At 31.7% G+C, this 27,047-nt stretch overlaps 1 protein-coding gene across 1 annotated transcript; it reads left to right on the forward strand.

Annotated features, from left to right (window-relative positions):
• Positions 1-21: 21 nt before the first annotated feature.
• On the forward strand, positions 22-26,287 carry LOC127705307 (protein artemis-like). The gene is made up of 13 exons (XM_052209628.1): positions 22-167; positions 5,071-5,122; positions 6,166-6,250; positions 7,771-7,830; positions 8,254-8,309; positions 8,651-8,755; positions 9,319-9,532; positions 10,543-10,644; positions 11,100-11,360; positions 14,309-14,432; positions 19,612-19,792; positions 20,377-20,685; positions 21,046-26,287. Exons 1-13 carry the CDS (start codon positions 59-61, stop codon positions 22,655-22,657), a joined length of 3,270 nt encoding a protein of 1,089 aa, XP_052065588.1. The 5' UTR covers positions 22-58; the 3' UTR covers positions 22,658-26,287.
• The last annotated feature ends 760 nt before the right edge of the window (positions 26,288-27,047 follow it).

Genomic DNA, 27,047 nt, shown 5'->3' on the forward strand with positions numbered 1-27,047 from the left:
ATTGTTAGAGTGTGGCGAGTATAAAGAAGAAAAGTGCACATCATTGCAGAACTGCACTATGAGTTGTTTTTGTGGACAGATGCGAGAGTACCGCAATTTGTCAATTGACAGATTTGATGGGAGAAACTTAAAATCAAAATGTTTTTTCCTCTCACATATTCACGAGGGTAATGAAACCAGAACATATGTACATTCAATAATTGAATTTTTATTATGAACAAAATCAAGGATGTATACATATTGAAACTATAGTATAGAAGTCATATGTCTAAAAATCCCCCAGTAGACTTTATGACTGTCCAGAAATTAATTAAGGCAGGGGTGCTAGCTGTGAAAGAGGACGAAGTTTAAAGTAGCAGTACTTATTGTTTTAAGTTTGAATAGATATAAGAAGATGTGGTATGAGTGCCACTGAGACAACTCTCCATCCAAGTCACAATATGTAAAAGTAAACCATTATAGGCCAAAGAGGACCTTCAACACAGAGCCTTGGCTCACACAGAACAGCAAGCTATAAAGGGCCCCAAAAAATGACTAGTGTAAAACCATTCAAACAGGAAAACCAACTGTCTAATCTATATAAAAAAAATGAGAAACACTTATGAATCACATCAACAAACGACAAGTACTGAACATTAGGTTCCTGACTTAAAAATAAACCAATAAATAGATATTTTTGAATGTCATTTTAAAGACAACTTTTGCAATGGAACCCGCCCGACAGTAACTCTGAATGTTCTTATTATGTTTCCTGATTTGTGTGGACCATAGATGTATAAATTATCAAAAAATGTCACAAAGACCATAGGAGCTAAATGCTAAAAAAACAAACCAATTATAATTAACATACATGACATTATGGTATAAATAAACACTTAAAGTTTTTGAGTTTTAATTAAATTTTGTCAAAGCTTTAACAATTTAAGATAAGATAAGATATTGTAACGGGAATGAGTTTCCCCGAGTTCAGCGAATATTAGAAAACAGAATAAGTTACTTATAATATAGATTTAATATCAGCCAAATAATTTAAGCACAATTTACAATGAATAATAATACTGTAAATATTTAAGAATGGCAAAATGAGACATAATGGTGGTTTTAAACGTAGTATTAATCAAAATATCAACCTGAAGAAGGTGATGTTCAGTTTCTCCCTTTCTAAGTAAGTTCGTAAGTGCAGAACCAACGCAAAACTTCCTAGTCTGACGTCATAAGACATCAGAACGGCACGGGCCGGTCCTACCGGAAGAAGACCGGTAGGCCCGGTAATCTCATAGCTAACTACGGCCAGTACGGCAGTTTAGAAGCTATATAAATTACAAAGTGGGTTTAATATGAATAAATTATTAAGTAAAACCAACCACCATTACACTCCCCCTCTCTTAAGACCTAATGTTGGGACGACATTAGTCTAACGATAAAATATTCAATAGAACAAAATACATACAACAATATAAAAGCATGCAAGTAAACTTACCAAGTCCTTAATTATGTTTTAACTTTAGCACTTAATATCAACGAAAATTGCATTTCCAAAATTATTAGCCTGGATTTCTAAATAATAAATTTCTTGAATCAGTTTGAATTATTTGAAATTTTATGTCACGTATTTCAACTTCAAATTTTACGAAATACAGTCAATTAACTTTTTTAACCAATATGCCTAGTAAATATATAAATAATGAACACACAAAAGTCATTGTCACAAGTTTCACAATCAGACATATATGATGAATTATAGTTCCACAAAAAAAAGAATTAAGGTTCCATATTCCTGAACAGTTGGTCCTTCCATTTCAAGTCTGCAAGTTCTGTAAGTAGTCTTCGATTTTCAACCTCGACTTCCCTCCTATTCTTGCGTTCAAGTTCTAGTTTGGAACCCTCTTTTCTGAGGGTCTCTAATCTTTCCTTCGCGACCTGCCTCGTCCTTCCAAGAGAGTCCATGCTATTGGATAAGAACAGTAGGTATAACGATAACTCAGTCTCACTCTCTGGGATGGCCGGCAGCTGAATCGGAGGGTAATCAAGGCAAGACGTCTGGCTGGAATTGTCGGTAAAAGCGGTAGCAGAATACCCAAAGGAGGTATTATAATTCCTATCTGTAGAAGTAGTAGCTGTGGAAGTAGTAGCTGTAGAAGTAGTATCTGTAGAAGTAGTGTCTGTAGAGGTAGTAGCTGTAGAAGTAGTAGCTGTAGAAGTAGTATGTGATCTTTTATGATATTCTGACAGAGAAATCTTAGAAGAACTGGTAGGGAATTTTCTAGGAACTGATACTGTGAACTCTGGTCCATCATCCTCCTTAGTAGGGTTACATGTAGCTGCTAAGACAGATGAAATAAGTGAGATAGACGGAGTGGGTGATGATACCAGTCGGACTGAACCTACGGAATTAGAGCCTAGCTGCTTAGCAGGATTCACAGAAGAAGAAGCTGACTGCTGGTTAGAAATCACATCCGAAGAAGCTGACTGCTGGTTAGAAATCACATCCGAAGAAGCTGACTGCTGGGCAGAGTTCACAACGGAAGAAGATAACTGCTTGGTAGAACTCACAACGGACGATAACTGCTTGGTAGAACTCACAACGGACGATAACTGCTTGGTAGACCTGACTGAAGGTGAAGGTGACTCATGAGCAGCCTTGTCTGAAGGTGAAGGTACTAACTGCTTGGCCGAATTTGTGTTAGACGAATCACATCTCCCTGGTGATCCAGAAAAATCAGGTATCATCACTCTGTTTTTGTATATAAAAAACCCAGGGTCAATAAACCCTTTATTGTCCGTTTGTGTCTTTTTGCATTTCTCTAGGGCGGACTGTATTAATCTCATATCTGTCATATAATGTTGGCGTATTAAATGGATTTTAATGTCATGTTTTCTACGACAGGAAGCTAGACAACCAGCTACTGAGCATTCATATTTCACACACATCATAGTGTGTTTCTCTTCCCAATGTCTCTGATATTTTGTCCTGTTTTCAAACTCAATCCCGGACGAGCCCCCAATGTTACGGGAATGAGTTTCCCCGAGTTCACGGAATATTAGAAAACAGAATAAGTTACTTATAATATAGATTTAATATCAGCCAAATAATTTAAGCACAATTTACAATGAATAATAATACTGTAAATATTTAAGAATGGCGAAATGAGACATAATGGTGGTTTTAAACGTAGTATTAATCAAAATATCAACCTGAAGAAGGTGATGTTCAGTTTCTCCCTTTCTAAGTAAGTTCGTAAGTGCAGAACCAACGCAAAACTTCCTAGTCTGACGTCATAAGACATCAGAACGGCACGGGCCGGTCCTACCGGAAGAAGACCGGTAGGCCCGGTAATCTCATAGCTAACTACGGCCAGTACGGCAGTTTAGAAGCTATATAAATTACAAAGTGGGTTTAATATGAATAAATTATTAAGTAAAACCAACCACCATTACAATATTTTATTGGTTTAAAATCCAAAATTATAGGATTGTTACCAAGACATATACATAAACATACAATATATATCTGACCACATTTATAAACATTGTATATATATATTTTTATATCCCCTCCATTGTTAAAAGAAAATATTGTTACAATAATAAATGTATATAATCTGCTGAGGAGGTGGTACCACGAAGTTATTTAGTACTCAATAAAGCATTTCTAGAATTGTACATGTCGCTTATGAATTTTACAATAATTCTAATTATATCAGTCTCACCGCACGTATACAAAAATTTAAATCTTGCTTCATTAGTCATATTTAAAAAAGAGGGAACTATTTCACTAATTTTTGAAAATAATTGTTCTCTAATTGTATTTAGTTTTGTACAATTTATGATATCTAATTTATAACATAATTCCAACTATGAAATGTGCACTCTGTAAAAGGGTGCCTATAAAATCACCACCTTGACAATCAGAACAGAAAAGACTAGTTTGTAATTGATTTTTCATCTGTAGACTTCTATGATGTCTTGTTTTAAAGACCACAAAAAGGATAGTGATGTATCTTAATTTTATGACAAATCATAGTTTTCAAAATTATTCTGCTTAAGAATTATTTTCTAAAGTTATCCAACATAATCTCAAAATTTAATGTACTGAGGGTCTTAAAGGGGGTTATGTGCATGGACAAACTGAGGAAGTGAAAAGTCCATTTCAAGATGAATAAAAAATAATAAAATATCTTCCAAAATGCTTTTTTACCAGTTTGTTCGAAACGTAGTGAATAATGACATGACTCAAGCTTCAAGCACGAATAAGACTGTACCAATTGTCAAAACTTAATTCACAGAATATTCAGATCTTGAATGGTATAACCACAAAATGCAGATTATTTATATTAACCAAAACAGTAGTACCTCTTTAATATGACCATCTTATAATCTCCACTGTGGTCTTATATATAACATTGGTTGGACTTTCTTGAGGACTTTTGTTCATATCAAAGCATTTTTGAGCTTATCCATAGAAATGGTTTAATGGAAAATTTTACAGATGGACCAATCTGTTGTTTGCTGCCTAAACTCCTGTAAATTATGGCTAGTTTATATATAGTTAAAGGAATAAAAATAGATGTTGGTTATACATCAAGAAGACAGCAACCCAATAACACACAAAAAAATAACGTAGAAAAGACATAGAAGTGTAGTAAAGTTTACATACATAACCTTTCATTAATGTGATTTTTCAATTGAATTAGGTATAATGGTTCATCCATTAATTTTTAAAGTATACTGTAAGTAAATGTATAAAAATTCTGAAATCAGATATTTATTATCAGAACAAAATACACAACAGGATGAACATTGCAATAAATGAAACTTTCATTTAATATTTCACAGCAACATTTTACTACAGCATGTACAAGAATTGCATTAATCGATCTGTTATTTTTGTTGGTTGTCAAACATTTGTAATGAAAAATTCTTATATTAATAATTTTGTATTGACAGTTAGTATGTGATTTAGAATCTGGTTACGTCAAGATTAAAGATGATTGATCAAACCAATCCAGAAAAGTCTATACCTCTTTATATTTTGTGATACTTTCTATGGTTTTTTTTTTTGCATTTTAGATCATACTGTAGGACTAGATAGACCAACTTTTCTTGAAATGTTACAGTCCAGGTGAGTGCTAATATATATTTCTCTGCTAGCTGTTGGTTTCAATAATCCTCAGCTCAGATACTTCAAGAAATTTTAAAATTATGATTTCAATAAAATTCTTGAATTTTTATTAAAGGTTATTAATTGTGAGAACTGCAGCATTATTCTCCTACATGATTTAAAACTTTTGATTTTTTTTGTTACATTGTGTTTTGTTTTAATAGAAAAAAAAAGAATTGGGGTGGTGGGTGTAGGTTTGTACATAAGTCAAACGTCCCATAAAATACTAGGAAATAACCAACTAGACTTTTGTTGGAAAACTTGACATAATAAAAACAGATTGAAATTTTACCAATTACAAATATAAGTTCCTGTATATAAAATCAGTTTTCATTTTGAATATTGAAGTAAACAACTTTTAGAAATTGACTTACAACTTCTGTCCCATTCTGATACTTTTTTGTGCCTTGACACTATTTTCCAAAAATGACTTAACTTGATAAATAAATTAATAAAGTTTTTTTGTTTTTTCTAAGTTTTTTTTACATTTATAATGAATTATTTATATACCTATAAAAAGAAGGTGTGGAAATGTAAATAAAAAAATAGCACCATTTGTGCCCAAATGAGGTGATGTACTGTTATTTGTGAATTGTGATAAAGATATTTTTTTGACAAGACCACTTCCTTAGTTTATAAGAAATCTGTTCATTGTTCTGCAATCAAGGTATTGAATGATAAACCAATGACAATAAAAAAAAACTGTCTTGATGTAGAATTATTTAAGAAACATTGTTACAATCCTTTTCTTTAAAATACTATACAAGACAAATAAAACCTAATAATATTGCTTTTTTTGGTTGAATTTTAAAAATGAAAACTGTCACTGTTGTTGCTATTTTAATGTGTGAATGGTTTTATATATGTATGTTGTATTTTGCTGTTGAATGTGTATTGTATGCATGTATTTGTTTGAGGGCCTCATTGAAAATAAGTCAAGTTCTAGTAGAAACATTCTCTTTAAAAAAGAATTTATAATTATTATCATTATCATTTAATTTCAGTTCTGATGTATATCTGTATTGTTCAGAAGTAACAAAACTACTCTTACTAGAAAAAGCAAAGTACAGTAATTTGGAACATCATGTGGTATGTATGTTTTTATTTATTGAACCTTTATGTTTCAGGTATAGTTTGTGAATTCAGCAGTTGTTTGTTGCTGTTTTTTGTTTCTAATTTTTTCTTATTTATGATAAACAATATTATTAATTAAAACCAAGTACAATCCATATTGAGTAGGGGCCCCGGTGCCTAGTGTCAGTGTAATTGTGGGGCCTGGGGCCTAATGTAATGACAGAGTGGTTTAAGTAGTTCATCTACGGTATCACTAGCTTGACAACAATGTGATTGTGAGTTCTAACCCTATATGTGGAAGGTGCGTTCAATTTCAATCTTTATTGACTAGGATTGTCAGTTTTCCTGCCAAAGGTGGGGTTCTCTCTGGGCACCCTGGCTTCCTCTGCCAATAAAAGCTGGTCACCATGCTGTAGCCAAAAGTGCTGAAAGTAGTGTTAAACAGCAACAATTAATCAATGTTATTTATGAACAATTAATTTTATATTGTCAGTGTAAAATAAGTTCATGTAGAAGCCAGTCATTTATTTAGCTATTTGTTTGTATGATTATTTGTTCAAATGAGTTTTATGTACCTGCCCATAGCTAGAGTCTGTTGTGATTCCGTTGGTTGCTCTCACACTAATTGTTTTTGTTTATTGTTGTAGTTTAAATCAGGCCATTGGTTTTCTCTTTTGAATTGTTTCTCATTTTGTCATCCTTTATAGAGTTGTATAGCTAAAGATGACCTGTTATAGTGACTATAGTTGTTCACATCCTGTCCTTTGTGTTTGGTTGATAGTAGTCTTATTGGCAGTGGTTTCACAGAACACTACAGAAATGTTTAAATTCATTTATCATTGTGAGCACTATGACAATCCATTTTCTATAAATATGTCAGTGTCTCCAAGATTTGATTGCAAAAACAATGAATTTCTTGGTCTTGTGGAAAAGACCTTGTATATTGCTGTTTTATTGTTTCTGTTTTTTGTAAGTATGATTTTATACTATACTAAACAGCAAAATAAGCAAACTCCATTAATTTCTTTGTAGGTAAAATTTCTATTGAATATAGCTTTTTAAAAAGTGATTGAAATGAGTTAAAATTTTGACACAATATTTCAGTAGACTTTTTAAAAACATCAAATTCTGTGAAAATGAAGATTTTTTATTATTTTCAGTTTTTTTATTTTAAAAAATGCATTTTCAACCCAAAAGCAAATAATGTAGCCAAATTTGTGAAAACTGAATGTTTCTTCTGACCTGAACAAGAAAAAATGGAATAGGACTTTAATGTTCAGTTTCTTATTAATTTTTTTTTCCAATGGCCATTTTGAAAAAGACTAATCCCAGACTTTTTGGATGAAATCCAGATTGTTGTCACTAGAATGAAAATTTCTCTTTAAACCAGTGGATTAATTTCAAGGTTAAGCATTAAATAAACTAGAGTTATACAAATGTTTAATAAATGCACAAAAATATGAAACTACTACATACATATATTTGGGTGTGTTATTTGGGTTGTTGACTATATATATAGATGCACTATTTTTCAGAGAGTATTACATATTGATGTGCCAACTAACGTGTCAATTCCACAGCAAGGGTCTTGTAAGGTAAATTTTTCATTTTTCAATTTTCGGAAATATTTGCAGCATGATATTCTTGTTTTATTCTGTAGTTGCCTATGTTTAGGCTGTAAAAATTACATCTGACTGTAGAAAATTTTATTTATTTTTAAAAGTTAAAAAATCATGACAATATTTTTTATCCCACATATGCAAATTTTTTTCATTCCAGTTTTTGTTCTCAATAAAATTTAAATCAGCTGTGTTGTAAAAAATATGATGAAAAAATATTTTTCTTTCAAAATAGTTTTACAATCATTTAACAGATGTAGTGAGACTTCTTAATCAATACCCACTGACTCAAATGAATAATCATTATGTTACAAGTTTTGTAGTATAAACCATTGCATATTGTCACTATATCTGACAAACTAAACCTAAAATGTATTGCCTTATGATTGTATATTTCAGATTGATACCGTTCAAGTCACCCTGCTGCATGCATCTCATTGTCCTGGATCTGTTATGCAAGTATTTTTATTCTCGTCCACTCCATCAATTTTTGTTTATAAATGCTAAGCTTTGTCAATGTTGATTCTATATCAGGATTTACTCATTAGCTTGAGTTTACACATTTGAAATATGAAATTTCTTCTGGTTTATGCTTGCTTAAATGGTCTTCCCAAATGCTGATCTTATGTTTTTGCCTTAGTTAAATAATCGGGTTTTTCTTTTTTAAGAAATTGTTTAAATTTTTTACAAGAGGCCCTTGTTTTAAAAAGGAAATAAAATTCACATTAGATTTGGAAATGAAATTTCATTTTGATTTGAAGTCTGCACAAGTTGATATTCTAAATTATATTTTCAGGTTTTTGTTTGAAGGATCAGAAGGTACATGTTTATACACTGGAGATTTTAGATGGGACAGTCAACAAATTTCCAATATGTCAGCACTCCATGACAAAAACGGGAGGTAAGAAAAGACAATACAGAAACATTCTATTACAGAATCCAACAGATTCTTTGGTTAAAGATGAATATATCTTATTTAGAGGCTTGTAACAACTTTTTGATAGGACTGCAAAAATTCGTGCCATATAATGGTATGGCAATGTCGTTGTCCTCGTCGATGTCCTCCCAAGACATTTGGTTTCCAGACAATAATTTGAGTATAAGTGTATGGATCTCTATAATATTGTGCCACAAGGTTCCATACCAAAAAAGGAAGGCTGGGATTGATTTTGGGGGTTATGGCCTTAACCATTTAGGAATTTGTGGCCAAAAAGGGTCTAAAACAATACTTTCTAATACTTAGTATGAATTGCTTATTTCTAGACAATTTCAATGGGGTTTGATTCAAAGTCTTGAATTCTTAAGGTTCCTTATTATGCTGAATCTAACTGTGTATTTAGATTTTGGATTTTGGGCCCATTTTTAAATTGTTCCACACAGTACTATAGTCTAAACATTACATTGTTCAGACTCCAATTTTAATAGATAAACTATATGATTTGAGAACATTTTTTATGTTTTCAGTGTCAAACTTATCAACAGCTTATACATAGATACAACATTCTGCCATGAGAGCTCTGTTTATATCCCTAGTCGTCAGGACAGTGCTAATGCTGTGTATAATCTTGTCAAGGAATGGATAGGAAAAGGACCAAATTATGTTGTACATTTTACAGCACGAACTCAGTATGGACATGAACATTTGATGAAGGATGTCAGTATAAAAACAGGGTATAAGGTAACTTGTCAGCTATTTAATAGTTTTATCACTGCTAGTGAGGGTATGTAATGATGAAAGGGTCCATTTATACATCCATTCATCCATACACATATCTCATCTCCTGCTTGTTCTGAGCTAGTTAAAGGATTTACATGAAACAGATAGTTCAGTATCAATGTCAACTTTTGTTTCTTTTTTGATAGATTTTTTATCAGTTATCAATGGCAAGATGGAGTTTGTTTGGAGTAAAGATTTAAATTTTATTCATGTTACATCTAGTCTGATGTTAGAAATATAGCTACCCTTTTCAAAAAAGTTATTCCTCTTTCTCACAATCATTTAAAAAAAGAAATCATAAGTAATTTTTTGGCTGAAAAGCTAAAAGAACACAATTTTTATGCCCAACCTAAGGGCATTATGTTTTTCGGTCTGTGCGTCCATTCGTCTGTCCTTTCGTTCATCCAACTGTCCTGCTTCAGGTTAAAGTTTTTGGTCAAGGTAGTTTTTGATGAAGTTGAAGTCCAATCAACTTGAAACTTAGTACACATGTTCCCTATGATATGATCTTTCTAATTTTAATGCCAAATTAGAGTTTAGACCCCAATTTCATGGTCCACTGAACATAGAAAATGATAGTGCGAGTGGGGCATTCGTGTACTATGGGCACATTCTTGTTCCCACTGCCTCCAGGAAAAAAAGTAATCAATTAACTTCTCTTAATATTTTGCCCAATATTTTGCAGATGAAAATAAACTGGTTTCACTGCATACAAAATGCCTATTTCACTTGTAATTTTAACTTTTTACTATTTACTATTTAAACTACTACCAGGTAAATTTTCAGGGAAAAAAATATGATTAGATGACTGAAACTAATTACATCTCATAAAATCAAAAGAAATGAAAATTAAATCTGTGTGGCTTATGAGTTTTAAATTCAAATGTTATAATAGTTCCATTTACTATAGATTTTTACTTTAAGATGCATATAAAAAAAAAGTTGTTTTGTGTCAAATACGTTTTTTTCAGGTATATGTGTCAAAAGAGAAATGTGAAATATATAAGAAAATTCCAGGTCTTGAAGATATTTTTACGAGTGATCCTTCAGAAACACCGGTACATGCCTGCAAGGTATGACCAAAATAAGTTATAAAACTCATAAATAAATTGTAAAACTCATTTTAAAAATATAGGTTCTAGTTTCTCTTTAAAAATATTTATCTATTTTTAACAACAACAACAAAATGAGAGAAGCACAAATTTAAAATATGTCATGTTTGTAAGTAGTAATTGCAAGAAAGAAGCAGTTGGGAGACAAATTTCAATAACTGCTAAACAAAATGAATTTCTGAAACTATCCAAAATATTTTCTTCATAGTTTTAATATATTTTTGCATATTAGATGAGTAAAGACTGCTTTGACAGAAGTTGCAGTCATATGTAGTCACTATTGGTCACACTGAAATGCAACCATTCCAGAAATAATACATCAGTTCACAAATTATTTATATCTTGTCCAATGGAATTTTTACACTGTTTTAAAACAACAGTACAAGTTGATATACAGTGTACTGTCATTCTTTCAGGGGAAATGGCCATCAGATAGTGCACCATGGGGTAAGCCATCTGCAGATTTGAAAGTTATGGTGATACTTCCATCCACAATGTACTTTACTATGTTGCGGAACTTTGATCTCAGCCATATTGTAATAAAGAAAGGATTTTTAAACAGAGTATGCTATTCATTTCATTCATCATACACAGAAGTCAAAGATTTAGTGACATATCTTCAGCCAAACTTTGTTAGACCTAATGTGAAGCCATTACAGGATGATACTATAATGAAGGTAGATATAATTAGTAGCATATCTTATTATCCTGAAAAGGACACGAAAAAATATAAGATTTTTTACCGGGTTTTTCCAAAGGAAAGATCAGGTTATTTATTTGATGAAGTACAATGGGCAGGTGGCTGCCAACAGTTTCTGTGCAATAACTTATGGCCAATGATTTTCTAATTTTAATATATTCTTCGATATTGATATTTTCACCTTTACCATTACCGTTCAAGAGTTATTGTTCTTGATATATTTGAAAATGATACTTCATTCATTTCTGTGCAATAACTTATGAACCTTTCCACCAATGCTTTTCAAATTTAATATTGTTTCTGATTATAGAATGGAGGTCAAGTTTTGTAATGAAGATTTCCCTTTTACCATTCAAAAGTTATTATCCTTGATATATTGGAAAATGACACTTCATTTCGTTTCCATTGAATAACTTATGAACCGTTCCACCAATTCTTTTCAAATTTAATAGGTTGTTACTGATGACAAAATGGAGTCAAGTTCGATATTGAAGATTTTTGCTTTTACTATTCAGGAGTTATGGTCCTTGATATATTGGAAAATGGCACTTGATGTTGGTTCAGTGCAATAACCAAATTTTAATGTTGTTGTTACTGATGACAAAATGGAGGTCAAGTTAGATATTGACGATTGTTACTTTTACCATTCAAGAGTAATGGTTCTTGAAAGATTTTAAAATGGAACTTTATGTTTCTGTGTAATAAATTATGAACCGTTCAACCAATGCTTTTCAAATTTTTATGCCCCCGCCGTAGCGGAGGAGGCATTAAGTTTTACCCTTGTCCGTCTGTATGTACGTACAGACGTCCCAAAATTGGTTTCCGTTCTCTAACTTTAGTTTGCCTCAACCAAATGTTATGAAACAAACAATGCTAATTACCACAAAACACAGATTAAGTTTGAATTTTGGTGGCGTCACTTTTACCGTTTTAGAGTTATGCCCCTTTATAAATGGGAAAATTGCTGAATTTTTCGTTTACGTTCTCTAACTTTAGTTTGCCTCAACCAAATGTTATGAAACTTATACACAATGCTTATTACCACAAAATACAGATCAAGTTTGAATTTTGGTGGCGTCACTTTTACCGTTCTAGAGTTATGCCCCTTTACAAATGGAAAAACTGCTGAATTTTTCGTTTCCGTTCTCTAATTTTAGTTTGCCTCAACCAAATGTTATGAAACTTATACACAATGCTTGGTGGCGTCACTTTAACTGTTCTAGAGTTATGCACCTTTAGAAATGGAAAAATTGCAAAATTTTTATTTTCTTCGAAATATCACGTAATTTTTAAATTTGGAGTTATCTTCCTTTGTCCATGATTATAGTTGAATCAACTACAATCAATGCTTTATACAATGCAATGTTTAATTTTGACTTCCACTGATAAAACACAGATCAAGTTGAATTTGGATAGTGTCACTTTAACCATTATTGAGTTATGCCCCTTTATAAATCAAAAGATTGCAAAATTTTTAGTTTCCATTCTGTAACTCAAGTTTGCCCATAATACAGATTAAGTACGAAATTTGGTGGCAACACTTTTACCATTCTTGAGTTATGTCCCTTTATAAACATAAAAATTGCTGAATTTTTCGTTTCTGTTCTGTAACTTTAGTTTGTCTCAACCAAATGTTATAAAACTTATACACAACCGTTCTAGAGTTATGCGTGTTTACAAATAGAAAAATTGCTGAATTTTTAGTTTCTGTTCTCTACTTAAGTTAGCCTCAACCAAATGTTATGAGACTTACACACAATGCTTATTACCACAAAACTCAGATCAAGTTCAAATTTGGGTAGCGTCACTTTTACCGTTCTTCAGTTATGTCCCTTTATAACTATATGATATGCAAGCGGGGGCATCATCTGTGTCCACATGTGGACACTATCCACATTTATTTAAAGTTGTTTTAACTGATGACAAAATGGAGGTTAAGTTGGATGTTGATTATTTTCACTTTTGACGTTCAGGAGTTGTGGTCCTTAATAGATTGGAAAATAGGCACAGAATGTGGCAGGTCAAACAAACCTGAAACCACCTTCAAAATACAGAAAACCTGGTTTGCTGCTAATTTGACTGCACATTGCTTGTTTTTTTACTTGTTAGAAATTCAATAAAAGTTATTGCTATTTACTAACAGCTGCTTACCTGTTAAGGAAAGAACTTGTTTGAAATTCAAATAAAAACTGGTACTAATTACATGAACAGGGACATTATTAGAGACAAGTCAGGGAGACAGTAACCTATTAGCTTTGTTCACAAAAAAAAAGCAATTTTGGTTACAACAATGACACTCATATACTATAAAGAATGCTAGCAAGGACCGGATGATGATCATGATTAAAACAATTGAAATGAGATATCAAAATACTTATTCCATAGATAAGATAACTTCATGGACAACATTGATACTTTCCCAGAACAGTTAATAATGAAGTATAAACTAATCATATATGGTCTGGACCCTCACTGTATTTCATCTGTACCTGTATCAGTGTCAATTGAAAATGTATGCTATATACCTTGCATATCAATACACAATGAGTTTCTAATCCATTAACCCTGAAACTAAAGAAAACAGATAAATCAATAATATAATGGTTCAATATTGAATATTTGTTGTGGTGCCTTATGATTTTTTGGATTCAGTGGGTTCATGTTATAATCTGATACCTATTCAAAGTTTAATTTAAATTCAGAAATTTCTGAGTGCATTTCTTATTCTGAATGTTGAAGAATGATAAAAAATTTGAGATATTAGTTATTAAAATTTCAGGAAGTACTGCATACAAAAATTGCTTTTAAAATTTAAAATGTGAGTTATCATTTTGGCGAAATCTATTTTGTCACAATTTTTACATTTATGAAAAAAAAAAAAAATCTGAAAATACAGTTTATTTGATATGTTTTAATGTTTTGCAGGTCCAAGGACGTTTGAATGAATTTTTGAAATTAAAGAACAGTAAGAATATATGTGATTCTCAGAAACCAAGACTACTTGGGAAACTCAGAAGGTCAAAATTCACAAAGAAGAGGACAATTTCAGGTAAATATCAAGCATAGTTTCTCATAAAGAGCCCATGACTATGTAGGCCATACTGCTACTTTTCATTAATACTTAGCCTTGTACTTACCATATGTCATAATCTTGGTACAGTCCTAACTAAAAAATACCTGGATGGCTCCTCATGGTTACCCATGTGAACTTCATTGCATTTGTGCCAATTTTTAAAAAATGTAGTATTTCATTTGTGCCACAGGATTGTATTTCAATTGCACCAAACATAAATATTTAGTCCTGAGTTATTCGGTGTGTTATCCGTCGGTTGGGTTTACAAAAGTATGTGAGTTCAGACTCATTTCTCATACAAAACTGAGAATCACATAAAGGTGTGAAATTGTATAGTCTTCATATGTTCAAGGTGATAAAATAGACACAGTTTATTCAGAGACAATTAGAGGAGGAACTATACAGCAAAACCATTATAAAAACCTTGAATGATCCAGGCAAGGTTTAGACCAGGAAAAAAGTAAAATACCAGCATGTAGAAAAAAAAATCAGTGTATAAAGTTTCTACATTTTAGTTTATTGATAAATGTGATTTATGATGAATGTATGTTATATTATGCTATCAAAATATTATATCGCAATATTATTATTAAAATTCTTTTTTCAATGTAGATCTTTTATGAAATACATTATTTGGGTGCAAATGAAATATGGTTTGTGGCGCAAATGAAACATTGTTTTGGCACAAATGAAATGCAAATTGGTGCAAAAGGAAAGCACCGACAGTGTAACAATAATCTTCATTAGATACTGTATATTCAGAATTTAATACTTGCATTCATTTTTGGGAATCTATAATTTGAATCCTAATGTAGTAGAATGAAGCTGATAGTGATGTTTATCGTGTTAATAACATTGCATTGGTTTATTAGTTTTAAGTCTGCATAAATTCTGATTTTTGAATAATCTGACAAACTTTGAAAAAAGAATGTTATTTAAAATATTATTTTTTTTGCAGGTTTTTATACGACCGCAAAAAAATTTTGTGGTCGTATATTGGTATGACGTTGGCGTCGTCGTCGTCGTCGTCGTCGTCGTCGTCCGGCGTCGTCGTCCGAATACATATTGGTTTTCGCACTCTAACTTTAGTTTAAGTGAATGGATCTTTTTGAAATTTGACCATAAGGTTAAATACCACAAAAGGAAGGTTGGGATTGATTTTGGGGGTTATGGTACCAACAGTTAAGGAATTAAGGGCCAAAAAGGGGCCAAAAATGAGCATTTTCTAGTTTCCAGACAATAACTGTGGAAAGGTGTATGGATCTCTCTGAAATTATACTACAAGTTTCCATACCACAAAGGGATGGTTAGGATTTTCTTTGGGGGGTTATGGCTCAAACCGTTTAGGAATTAGGGGCAAAAAAGGGGGAAAAACAAGGTTGTCCTGGTTAATGGACAAATACTTTAGTACAAAACATAATTTAAAGCAGTGTAAGGGAGATAAATCAAATACATCATTGAAATTATCTCCCTTACACTGCTTTTAAATTATGTATAAAGTAATGGTTAATGAACATTAAAGATAATCTAAAACAGTGTAAGGGAGGTAATCTAAATACAACGTTTTGGTTACTTCCCTTACACTGCTTTTAAATTAAAAAGAATTATTCTTCAAATATTATTTTTTTTTCAAATTTCAAATATTGAAAAATTTCAAGAAGTAATCTTTAATTGCACAGTATGGCGCATTAGATTTGTAAAATCTTTGATCACATTTATTTATTTGTTATGCCGAATCTAACAGTGTATTTAGATTTTTAATTTTGGGTCCAGTTTTCAAATTGGTCTACATTAATGTCCAAAGGGTCCAAAATTAAACTTTGTTTGATTTTAGCAAAAATTGAATATATGAGGTTCTTTGATATGCTGAATCTAAACATGTATTTAGATTTTTGATTTTTGGCCCAGTTTTCAAGTTGGTCCAAATTGGGGTCCAAAATTAAACTTTGTTTGATTTCAACAAAAATTGAATATATGGGGTTCTTTGATATGCTGAATCTAACCATGTATTTAGATTTTTTATTTGTGGACCCCGTTATCTAATTGGTTCATATTGAGGTCAAAAGGGTCCAAAATTAAATTTTTTTGATTTCATCTAAAATTGAATTATTGGGGTTCTTTGATATTCCAAATCTAACCGTGTATTTAGGTTTTTAATTTTGGGTCCTGTTTTTTAAATTGGTCTACATTGAGGTCCAAAGGGTCCAAAATTAAACTTAGTTTGATTTTGACAAAAATTGAATACTTGGGGTTCTTTGATTTGCTGAATCTAAACATGTGTTTAGATTTTTGATTATGGGCCCAGTTTTCAAGTTGGTCCAAGATAGGGTCCAGTATTTAAACTTTGTTTGATTTCAACAAAAATTGAATATATGGGGTTCTTTGATATGCTGAATCTAAACATGTATTTAGATTTTTGATTATGGGCCCAGTTTTCAAGTTGGTCCAAATTGGGGTCCAAAATTAAACTTTGTTTGATTTCAACAAAAATTGAATATATGAGGTTCTTTGATATGCTGAATCTAACCATGTATTTAGATTTTTTATTTGTAGGCCCCGCTATCAAATTGGTGCATATTGAGGTCAAAAGGGTCCAAAATTAAACTTTGTTTGATTTCATCGAAAATTGAATTATTGGGGTTCTTTGATATGCCAAATCTAACCGTGTTTTTAGATTTTTAATTTGGGTCCCGTTTTTTAAATTGGTCTTCATTGAGGTCCAAAGGGTCCAAAATTAAACTTAGTTTGATTTTAACAAAAATTGAATTCTTGGGGTTCTTTGATATGCTGAATCTAAACATGTGTTTAGATTTTTGATTATGGGCCCAGTTTTCAAGTTGGTCCAAGTTTGGGTCCAAAATTAAACTTTTTTTGATTTCAACAAAAATTGAATATATGGGGTTCTTTGATATGCTGAATCTAACCATGAATTTAGATTTTTTATTTGTGGGCCCCGCTATCAAATTGGTTCATATTGAGGTCAAAAGGGTCCAAAATTAAACTTTGTTTGATTTCATCAAAAATTGAATTATTGGGGTTCTTTGATATTCCAAATCTAACCGTGTATTTAGATTTTTAATTTTAAGTCCCGTTTAAAATTGGTCTAAATTAAGGTCCAAAGGGTCCAAAATTAAACTTAGTTTGATTTTAGCAAAAATTGAATTCTTGGGGTTCTTTGATATGCTGAATCTAAACATGTGTTTAGATTTTTGATTATGGGCCCAGTTTTCAAGTTTGTCCAAGTTGGGGTCCAAAATTAAACTTTGTTTGATTTTAACAAAAATTGAATATATGGGGTTCTTTGATATGCTGAATCTAACCATGTATTTTGATTTTGGACATTGGACCACAATAGGTAAATTAAAAAAATTCAAGTTCTTAGACCACATTCTTTCTGTGTCAGAAACCTATGCTGTGTCAAATATTTAATAACAATCCAAATTCAGAGCTGTATCAAGCTTGAATGTTGTGTCCATACTTGCCCCAACTGTTCAGGGTTCGACCTCTGCGGTCGTATCAAGCTGCGCCCCAGCGAAGCATTTTATTTTGGTTAATTTCTACTCATCAATTTTTATACGACCGCAAAAAAATTTTTGTGGTCGTATATTGGTATGACGTTGGCGTCGTCGTTGTCCAGCGTCGTCCGAAGACACCTTAGTTTTCGCACTCTAACTTTAGTTTAAGTGAATGGATCTCTATGAAATTTTACCATAAGGTTCAATACCACAAAAGGAAGGTGGGGATTGATTTTGGGGGTTATGGTACCCATAGTTAAGGAATTAGGGGCCAAAAATAAGCATTTTTGTAACTTCCAGACATAACTTGTGTGTAAGTGTATGGATCTCTCTGACATTGTACCAAAAGGTTCCATATCACAAAGGGAATGCTGGGATTGATTTTGGGGGTAATTGCCTCCAAATTTTAGGAATTAGGGGCCAAAAAGGGGCAAAAAACAAGCATTTTTCTAGTTTTATGACAATAACTTGTGTGTAAGTGTATGGATCTCTCTGACATTGTATCACAAGGTTCCATATCACAAAGGGAATGCTGGGATTGATTTTGGGGGTAATTGCCTCCAAATTTTAGGAATTAGGGTCCAAAAAGGGGTAAAAAACAAGCATTTTTTCTAGTTTCATGACAATAACTTGTGTGTAAGTGTATGGATCTTTATGAAATTGTACTACAAGGTTCCATATCACAAGGGGGAAAGCTGGAATTGAGTTTGGGGGTAATTGCCCAAAAAGTTTAGGAAAAAGGGGCCAAAAAGGGGCCAAAAATAAGCATTTTTCTAGTTTCCAGACAATAACTTGTGTTCAAATGTATGGATCTCTCTGAAATTGTATTGCAAGGTACCATACCACAAAGGGAAGGCTGGGATTGATTTTGGGGGTAATTCCCTCAAAATTATAGTAATTAGGGGCCATAAAAGGGCAAAAAAACAAGCATTTTTCTAGTTTCAGGACAATAACTTGTGTGTAAGTGTATGGATCTTTTTGAAATTGTACTGCAAGGTTCCATATCTCAAAGGGAAAGCTGGGTTTGAGTTTGGGGGTAATTGCCTTAAACATTTAGGAATTTGGGGCCAAAAAGGGGCCAAAAAACAAGCATTTTTCTAGTTTCCAGACAATAACTTGTGTTCAAGTGTATGGATCTCTCTGAAATTGTACTGCAAGGTACCATACCACAAAGGGAAAGCTGGGATTGAGTTTGGGGGTGATGAATCATAAGGGGGTTCAAAAAATTGGGGGGGATTTTTTTTTTCCTTTTTTTTCTTTAAAATTTTCAATTTTAAATTGGTTATTTCTGATTTATATATAAAAGCAAATAATAATGATATGGTTTGAATAGGTAAATTAAAAATTTTTAAGTTCTTATACCACTTTCATTCTGTGTGAGAAACCTATGCTGTGTCAAATATTTAATTACAATCCAAATTCAGTGCTGTATCAAGCTTGAATGTTGTGTCCATACTTGCCCCAACTGTTCAGGGTTCGACCTCTGCGGTCGTATCAAGCTGCGCCCCAGTGGAGCATTTTATTAGTTTTTTTAAACAATATGAAAATTTAATATTATGACATATCATCAGAAAAATATTTATCCTGTTCATTTTGAATTTCACTATTCAAATTATATTAAATTATGCTTTCCTTATTAGAAAATTCAAGTGATTCTATTGACCTGAATTTTGGCACCCCAGAAAAAGTTTACCCACCTGCTAAGAAGTCCAGAATAATGAGTGAAGCAGAGACAGACGAGGATGAACACAGTTCTTATGCTGGTAGTAACAGAAGTGACAGTGAAATGAGTGATATCTGTGAATCTGACAAACACAGCAGGTAATAATCTATGAGGTTTTTTTTACAGCTTTATATGAAAAAGGGTTTTCAGTATTAGATTCTGCAAATCTAAATCATATATATCTTCTTATTATATAACTATTTAATTATACAATTTTTTTTACGGAAATATTCTTTATTTAATGTAATTTTTCTCTTTCAATCAAAATTTCAATGGGCCAGGGGTGGTGCCACATATGAAATTGGGAAAAAAGGTAGAAAAAGGTGGCAAATTTCTAGAAAAATAGAGCTTAAATGAAACCTATTCCTATTTCCGGCTAATATATTTATAATATATAAAGCAGATATACACTTTTTTTTATAATTCTTTCAAAAATAATACATTTAGCAATACATACACATTATATTTACTCAACTAATTGCAGTTTTAAAAATACACTTCTACAGGGCCTTTTTTGGGTAACTGGCTTTACTGTTTTGTTTTCACATCCATTGCTTATCAACTTCTTGTTTTGTTTACCAAATATTTATAGTAAGGGTATCATTAGGGAGCAATACTTCAAAGTAATAAAGATCTGTATCATATAATCACTCCCATTTATTTAAAATCATGTTTTTTCTAGACCCCAGTCCTTGTCCCTACCAGGACAAAGTTTATTAGATGCATTAGATGACCATGAATTCCAGGCGTCTCAAGGCAGCCAATCAGAAGCTCTAGAGTGTAGAGTATGTTTACCAGATGATGATGAGCAGACGACAGCTGTAGTTGTCCCAACAAAATCACTGGAAGCTGGTGAATATAAGATTGAAGAAGAAACTAGTGATGACAGTGAGGGTGACACTGCTGGAGCAAACAGAGATGATGTGGTAGACAGTATAGGATTTGATCATAATACCACAGATGATGTACAGCAACCATCCTCAATTTCCAGGTACATGTACACATTTTTAATGTAATAACTCATTATCAATGTTTTTGAAGTCAAACAGTAAAATGGATTTAACGCACCTGCAAATTACAGCAGATGAATAAAAAAATATTTGCAGTACAATGTACCAGTTAAATATTTTCAATTATTTTTTTTTCAATAAAAAAGTACATTCTGTGCTATACAGAGTGATACAGATTGAATTTCATTTTTGCAGTTATCAAATGTTTCATTTCAAAGTAATGCCATTTAATTGATTAGGGACAGGGACTTGCCAGTGTTTAAGATTTGTGCTATGTTGACTGATTAATGAATTCTACTGCTATATTTATGCTGCTTCATTGTTTATGTTAATTTTAATAGATGTGAAACTCTATCTACCCCAGGACAGAGTCTACTAGCTGCAGTTGATGAAATGGAAGCTGAGGTCGTGGAGAGTCAGGACAGCATTATCAATTCTAAAAGGCAAGATAGAACAAATTCTTATGGAGATGACAGGCCTAAAACTTTACATAAAAAAAATAAGTTAGATTTTAGTCAAGATGAAGAAGATGACAGAATTAAAACTGCTATGAAACAAGATAGGTTATATTCTCATGAAAATGATGGATTGAACATGGAGAAGAAAGAAAATAAATCAAATATTGTTGAAATTGAAAGAGTACCGGTAGACACTAAAAAGATACAAAATGGGTCTGGTTCTTATGAAGACAACTTTATCAACTTTTTAAAAAATGGTAATAAAAATTTCAATCAAAATAGTATATCCAAATTAGATTCTATTGCAGAGAAAGATATTGATAAAATGATAAGCAATGGGAGGGAAAAAGAATCAGATGTTGGTATTGATCAGTCGATAGAAAGTGACCTGATAGGTGAAGAGGACAATGTGGTCGTTAGCGAAAACAATAACCAATCAAATCAAAGTTCTAACAGTAGACTGAATACAAGATACCATAAGGTTGATCATACAGAAAATAAATCAAATGAAGTAGTTACAATCATTGATAGTAGTTGTAGTACAGTGTGCGAAAGTCTACCTCATGAAGTTATTGTAAGTCAAGAATCAAACTCTAAAAGCAGCAGAAATGGCAACAAAAATCAAAAAGAGATAAGTTCTAGTTATGATTTATTTGGTTCAGACGAAGGCAGTGATGATGATGGAAGTGATATGGACAGCATGATCACCAATGTTTGTAATGATACATTAAATGGCAGGAACAAATGTGAAAAGGAAGTAGATATCCTGGTCAGTGGCATCATTACAAATACATCAAAAAATAAGGAGAAAGGTAGAAAAGAGGAAATATTGAGCCATAGATCGAACTTTGTGAGTAATGGTGGAACAATAAGTGGATCAAAACCTAAAGTGAATTCAGAAGGCCATAACAATGATTGTGTTGTTTTGGAATCAGAAGATGAGGAAGAGAGATCATTATTATCGGGAAAATTGTCCAGAAGCAATTCTTTTCAAAGTAAAGGTTCTGTGAATTGTCAAATTAGCTCATTAGAAAAATGTGTGACCAAAGCTGTTAATAAATTGTTTAGTGGCCAATGTCAAAACACAGCTATTGACTGCGATGATTTATCTGATAGTGAAGAAACAATACCTCCAATAGACAGTCAGCATTCTGATGCAAGCATTGAAACATTATCTCCCTTTGTATCACCGGTCAAATTTAAACCTGTTGTAGGTCAAAGGTCATTAGGAGATTCAATGTTATCTGGTTCCCCATCTAAGAAGTCTCCAATGAAGAACCAGAGTATAAAACAATACTTGTCACCAGTAAAGAATCAGTCACCACAGAAAGTTGTATGCCAGATGGGTAATATGTATGTTATGAATAATGAGGGTGATACAGGGGAGGAGTCAGCAGAGAACAGTATGATAGATTTGACAGCATCTGATGATAGTGATGATGATGACAAGAATGGAGCTGATGATTCAACTCAGGATTATTATGTTATTGATTAGTTAAAGTATAATTGTTGTTGATTTTTGTCTATTCTGTGATGAATACAGGGAAGGGGAGATATAGTCATTTTATAAGAATGGTTAGCAATACTTTATTATAAAGCCTTAAATGTTAATGTACAAAACATGTTTGTAGAATTTGTATGTGAAAGATTGCTTTAAATTTTATTATAGAGAGTTAAAAGTATGCATTTCAAAATTAATGTCTACTATACTTCCTGTCCAAAACTATGGAAATTTAAATTCCATTATTTTATGTTGATAATAAAGAGGAAACTTTTTTTCAAGCAGATTTTGGGTGCTTGCTCTTGATACTCAAAATAAACAAGAAATTTGCAACAATATCTAGTTTTATTATCTCCCCTTGAATCAGATATTTATTTTTAGATAAAAAAAAATCTCACCTGCTCAAATCATATACTCTTCAATTCATTCATAACATTTTTCAAATTTGTGCTATTGATTTATATTTAAAACAGTCATATGATATGACTAATGATAATGAACATTAGACAGTTGGTGTTCCTGTTTGAATGGTTTTACACTAGTCATTTTTGGGGCCCTTTATAGCTTTCTGTTTTGAGTGCCAAGGCTTGGTGTTTTAGGCCATATTTTGACCTATAATGGTTTACTTTTACAAATTGTGACTTGGATGGAGAGTTGTCTCATTGGCACTCATACCACATCTTCTTATATCTAATTACTAAGATTATTACTCCACAGATTTTAAGTTTTATAATCAATTTTCACAAAATGACTTAATGTCTCAAAAATAATGTCTATTATGTCATCTTGTATCTTTATTTTGGTCTATTAATTGATCCCTTTTCATTTAAACATCTTATTAAACACTAAGTGCTAAACTTCCTAACTTGAATAATGCATTGTTGAGGCCTTCAACCAGAATGTCTCTGAGGGAGGTTATTTGGGGTAATGTATTTTTGTATATTTATGATGTTCATTTATTCGAATATGTTGAGACCAGACAGAGGATGCCATAGGGCTTTAATGTATTGAACAGACCTGCTCTTGAAAGCAGAGTTTTAAATTGAAAACATGAATAGTAAAAACATTTCATATAATTCAATCCTCTATGTGCATACCATGTGCAGATGTGTCAGCAGGTTTTTGATAAACCAAGGATTTGTATAGTAAACACAAATATACAAATCCTTGGATAAACTATGGTGATTTTGACTTTTTTGCTAAAAAATTAATGAAAGTAGTGGCCTCGAAAACTAGATTTGCCTTTGAATTGCATATATTTTTGGCTAAAAAGATTAGCCATTTGAGAGATGGAATATTATCAATACTTTCAATACCTTAAAAGTCAAGATTTTTGTGCATATATGACTCCATAAAAGGTTATACTAAGTAAGTTATTCTTTCTACATAGAGATATTGCTTGGATTTTTATATTTCTGTCTGTAAAATCTTCTTTATCAATTAAGATTTTCACATTGTTCATATTTACTTAATTTCATAACTTTATTTACTTCTAATGAAATAAATGCATATATAGATTTCAAACTTTAATTTGTCTATGAGGTTATTTTAACCAGAATTGTATATAAATTGATTATCACATATTGTTTATGTAAGCATTCTTTCATTCCATCATGTGTTTATTCCGGCCAACTATTATTTACTAGAGACTATTGTATGTAAATAGTGTGAAAACCATTGTTTATTTTTATGGTAGACACGTATATTGTTTACATAAATTAATGGGTTAAAATGAGAATAATTTTCAGGGAACCAGTTTAATTCATCTATATCAGTCCAGTGTTTTTGTTGGTGGATTTAAAAGACTAGGAACTTTCATCCTTCGGCTGTATAGCCAGTCAAGGTCGTTAAAAACTTCCATTTGCCTTCGGATAACGTACACTTGCAGAATCAAACAATCCTTTGATAAAAAAAACTTGTTTTTTGGGTCCATTTTTTACATAAATCACCTATGCAAGTTTTAGTTACTTCAAATACCCCCAAAAAATTCAAAGCCCCATTTTTTATATATTTCCACTTCAAGAAAATCTTCTTCAGAATCTTAAGGTAAGTGTTGGATATTTTACACTAGACCCTGATTAAAAAACCTAGTGCATTTTTGTTGGATATAAAACACTAGGAATTTTCATCCTTCAGATAAAGTACACTAGCGGAATCAAACCACTGTTACATATATGGCATAAGCCTGGAAATATTAATTATTAGAAATGTGTCAATGTCAGATGTTTGTAAATACTCTATATTTTTGTAACTTATTATTTTAACTAATTCTTATTAAAGCCAAACCAAATAACTGTTTCATCCTTGAAAACAAACTTGATTATATGAGAACCAGAAAATGACTTTTACTTGGCCTTATTATGAAATTTACCGTCCTTAATTGTCTTTAATAAATTAGACATAAATTTGCATCATGTTTAACATAAAACTTGATTGTGTTTGTATAGATAATTCAAGAAGAAATTATTTTTAATGCAGCGAAGCAAAATATTATGATACTTTCACTGGTTTCAAAAGGGGGGGATATTAAAAAGTAGCTCCCCTGTGACTTTTTTAATCTCAATGGTGAATGAAAAACTCATAGCCTTCCAAAAAAATATGCTAAAGAGGGTAGAAACGTGTTAAATTCTTTAAAGGTCATATTAGGTATTTATGTGTGTTTGAATGTATTTTCTTTATTTGTTTTAATTTAATGAATATATATTATAATGTTAAGACTCAAAATTATTTATTTTAGAAATCTAGGAATTATGGGGTATATATGTATGATATTTTAAATTGATGACACTGCATGCCAACATTTTATGCAATAAGACTTACAGGTATATTATTTACATATGCATGACATATTTTTACATGAGTTTGACTGTGATAATGTATATGCATTATGCATATCATGATATTAGTTAAAGTATGTGTAGAAAAAAATCATTGTGTTGTTTATATTTTTGTATCTTTTTTCCAATGGTGAGTTTCACTCAAATCAACAACTTTTATTTGTATAGTGTTTTATGTACAAGTCTCACAATGATGGAGGAAGAGCAATTTAGTATTTGCCCTGTCAGTCAGTCTGTTTGTTTATGCATGTAGGTCTATGATTAACAAACCATGTTTCTGTTTCACTGTACTTAGGCTTAAATTACCCTTTCTGTACTAGAAATTAAGATTGTTATTTAAAAATAAAGGCACTGCAAAAAAAAAAAGCCTTTTCAAATAAAACTTAGTCGAGATTTCGATATTTTTTTAATATATCTTATTTGCTGTATATATACTCATTTTGACCAACTGCAGCTTACATAATTCAATATAATTGTATTCATGAAATATATTTTAACAAAGTAAGATGTCAAATGATTGTTCTTTTTATGCCTTCCATTTGTTGTGCTTTCATCATTTCCATCATTTGTGGACATTTGCCATACAAAAATTGTTTAATAAAGTTAATGCATGATTTTAATTTTCAAAAGTGTGTTTCTTTTCATTTACTTGTTTTATTAAAATGTTATATTAATTGTTAGAAAATATTTTTGATAAAATTTGGGTGTTAGTTACTTGCTACTTCTTTTTAAAATAAAATTGTGTTATGTAATACAATTTAATCAAATAAAAACCTTTTGAACTTTTTGAAGTTTTATCATCACTTGTATCTTGGACTATTCTAGATTGCATTTCCAAATAAATATTGACATGGGCAGTTTTGGGTTATATAACCTTAAAATGCAATAGAATTAATAAACTGTTGAAACAGAGATATGTCTGGCATGTTGGCATAAAATTCAGAAATATACAATCTGATGGACAGCAACATTTCTAATTAATTCAAACTCGCTCGAAATGGTCAACAAAGTGAGATGTAGACAGTAATGTAACTTTATAGAAAACATTATTGTCTATTGTAAGTAGTCCTTATCAAACAAACTTAAGCAGAAAACTTAACATCGCAAAATTGCTAATTAATTCAAAGTCCCTGGACCATGACCTAGGGGGCATGGCCTCAAAGTAGTCATCAAAATGATATGTACTGATAGTAATGCAACTTAATACAAAATATCATTGATCTATCGCAAGTAGTTCTTATCAAACTAACTTGAGGAGAAAACTTAACATTGAAAATTGCTAATTAATTCAAAGTCACTAGACCATGACGTAGGGAGGCAGGGCCTCAAAATAGTCGTCAAACTGATATGTACTGATAGTAATGCAACTTCAAACAAAATATCATTGATCTGTCACATGTAGTTCTTATCAAACTAACTTGAGCAGAAAACTTAACAATTGTTGACACCAACTATGTCGTTGCCTGAAGAGCAATACCCATGTCTAGCCTTCCGTGACATTGTCGCAGGTGAGACAAAGATGTCATGTTCAGGGCAACACATTGTTC

Source organism: Mytilus californianus, unplaced genomic scaffold (genome assembly GCF_021869535.1).
Source record: "Mytilus californianus isolate M0D057914Y unplaced genomic scaffold, xbMytCali1.0.p SCAF_1, whole genome shotgun sequence".
Classification (NCBI taxonomy): Eukaryota; Metazoa; Mollusca; class Bivalvia; order Mytilida; family Mytilidae; genus Mytilus; species Mytilus californianus.

Bases quoted from the DNA above. Each gene is read 5' to 3' on its own strand.
- LOC127705307 (XM_052209628.1), top strand. From the start codon at position 59: ATGAGTTGTTTTTGTGGACAGATGCGAGAGTACCGCAATTTGTCAATT. The intron at 14,433-19,611 runs GTAAATATCAAG...TTTCCTTATTAG, and splicing joins AAAGAAGAGGACAATTTCAG to AAAATTCAAGTGATTCTATT. The intron at 20,686-21,045 runs GTACATGTACAC...TAATTTTAATAG, and splicing joins CAACCATCCTCAATTTCCAG to ATGTGAAACTCTATCTACCC.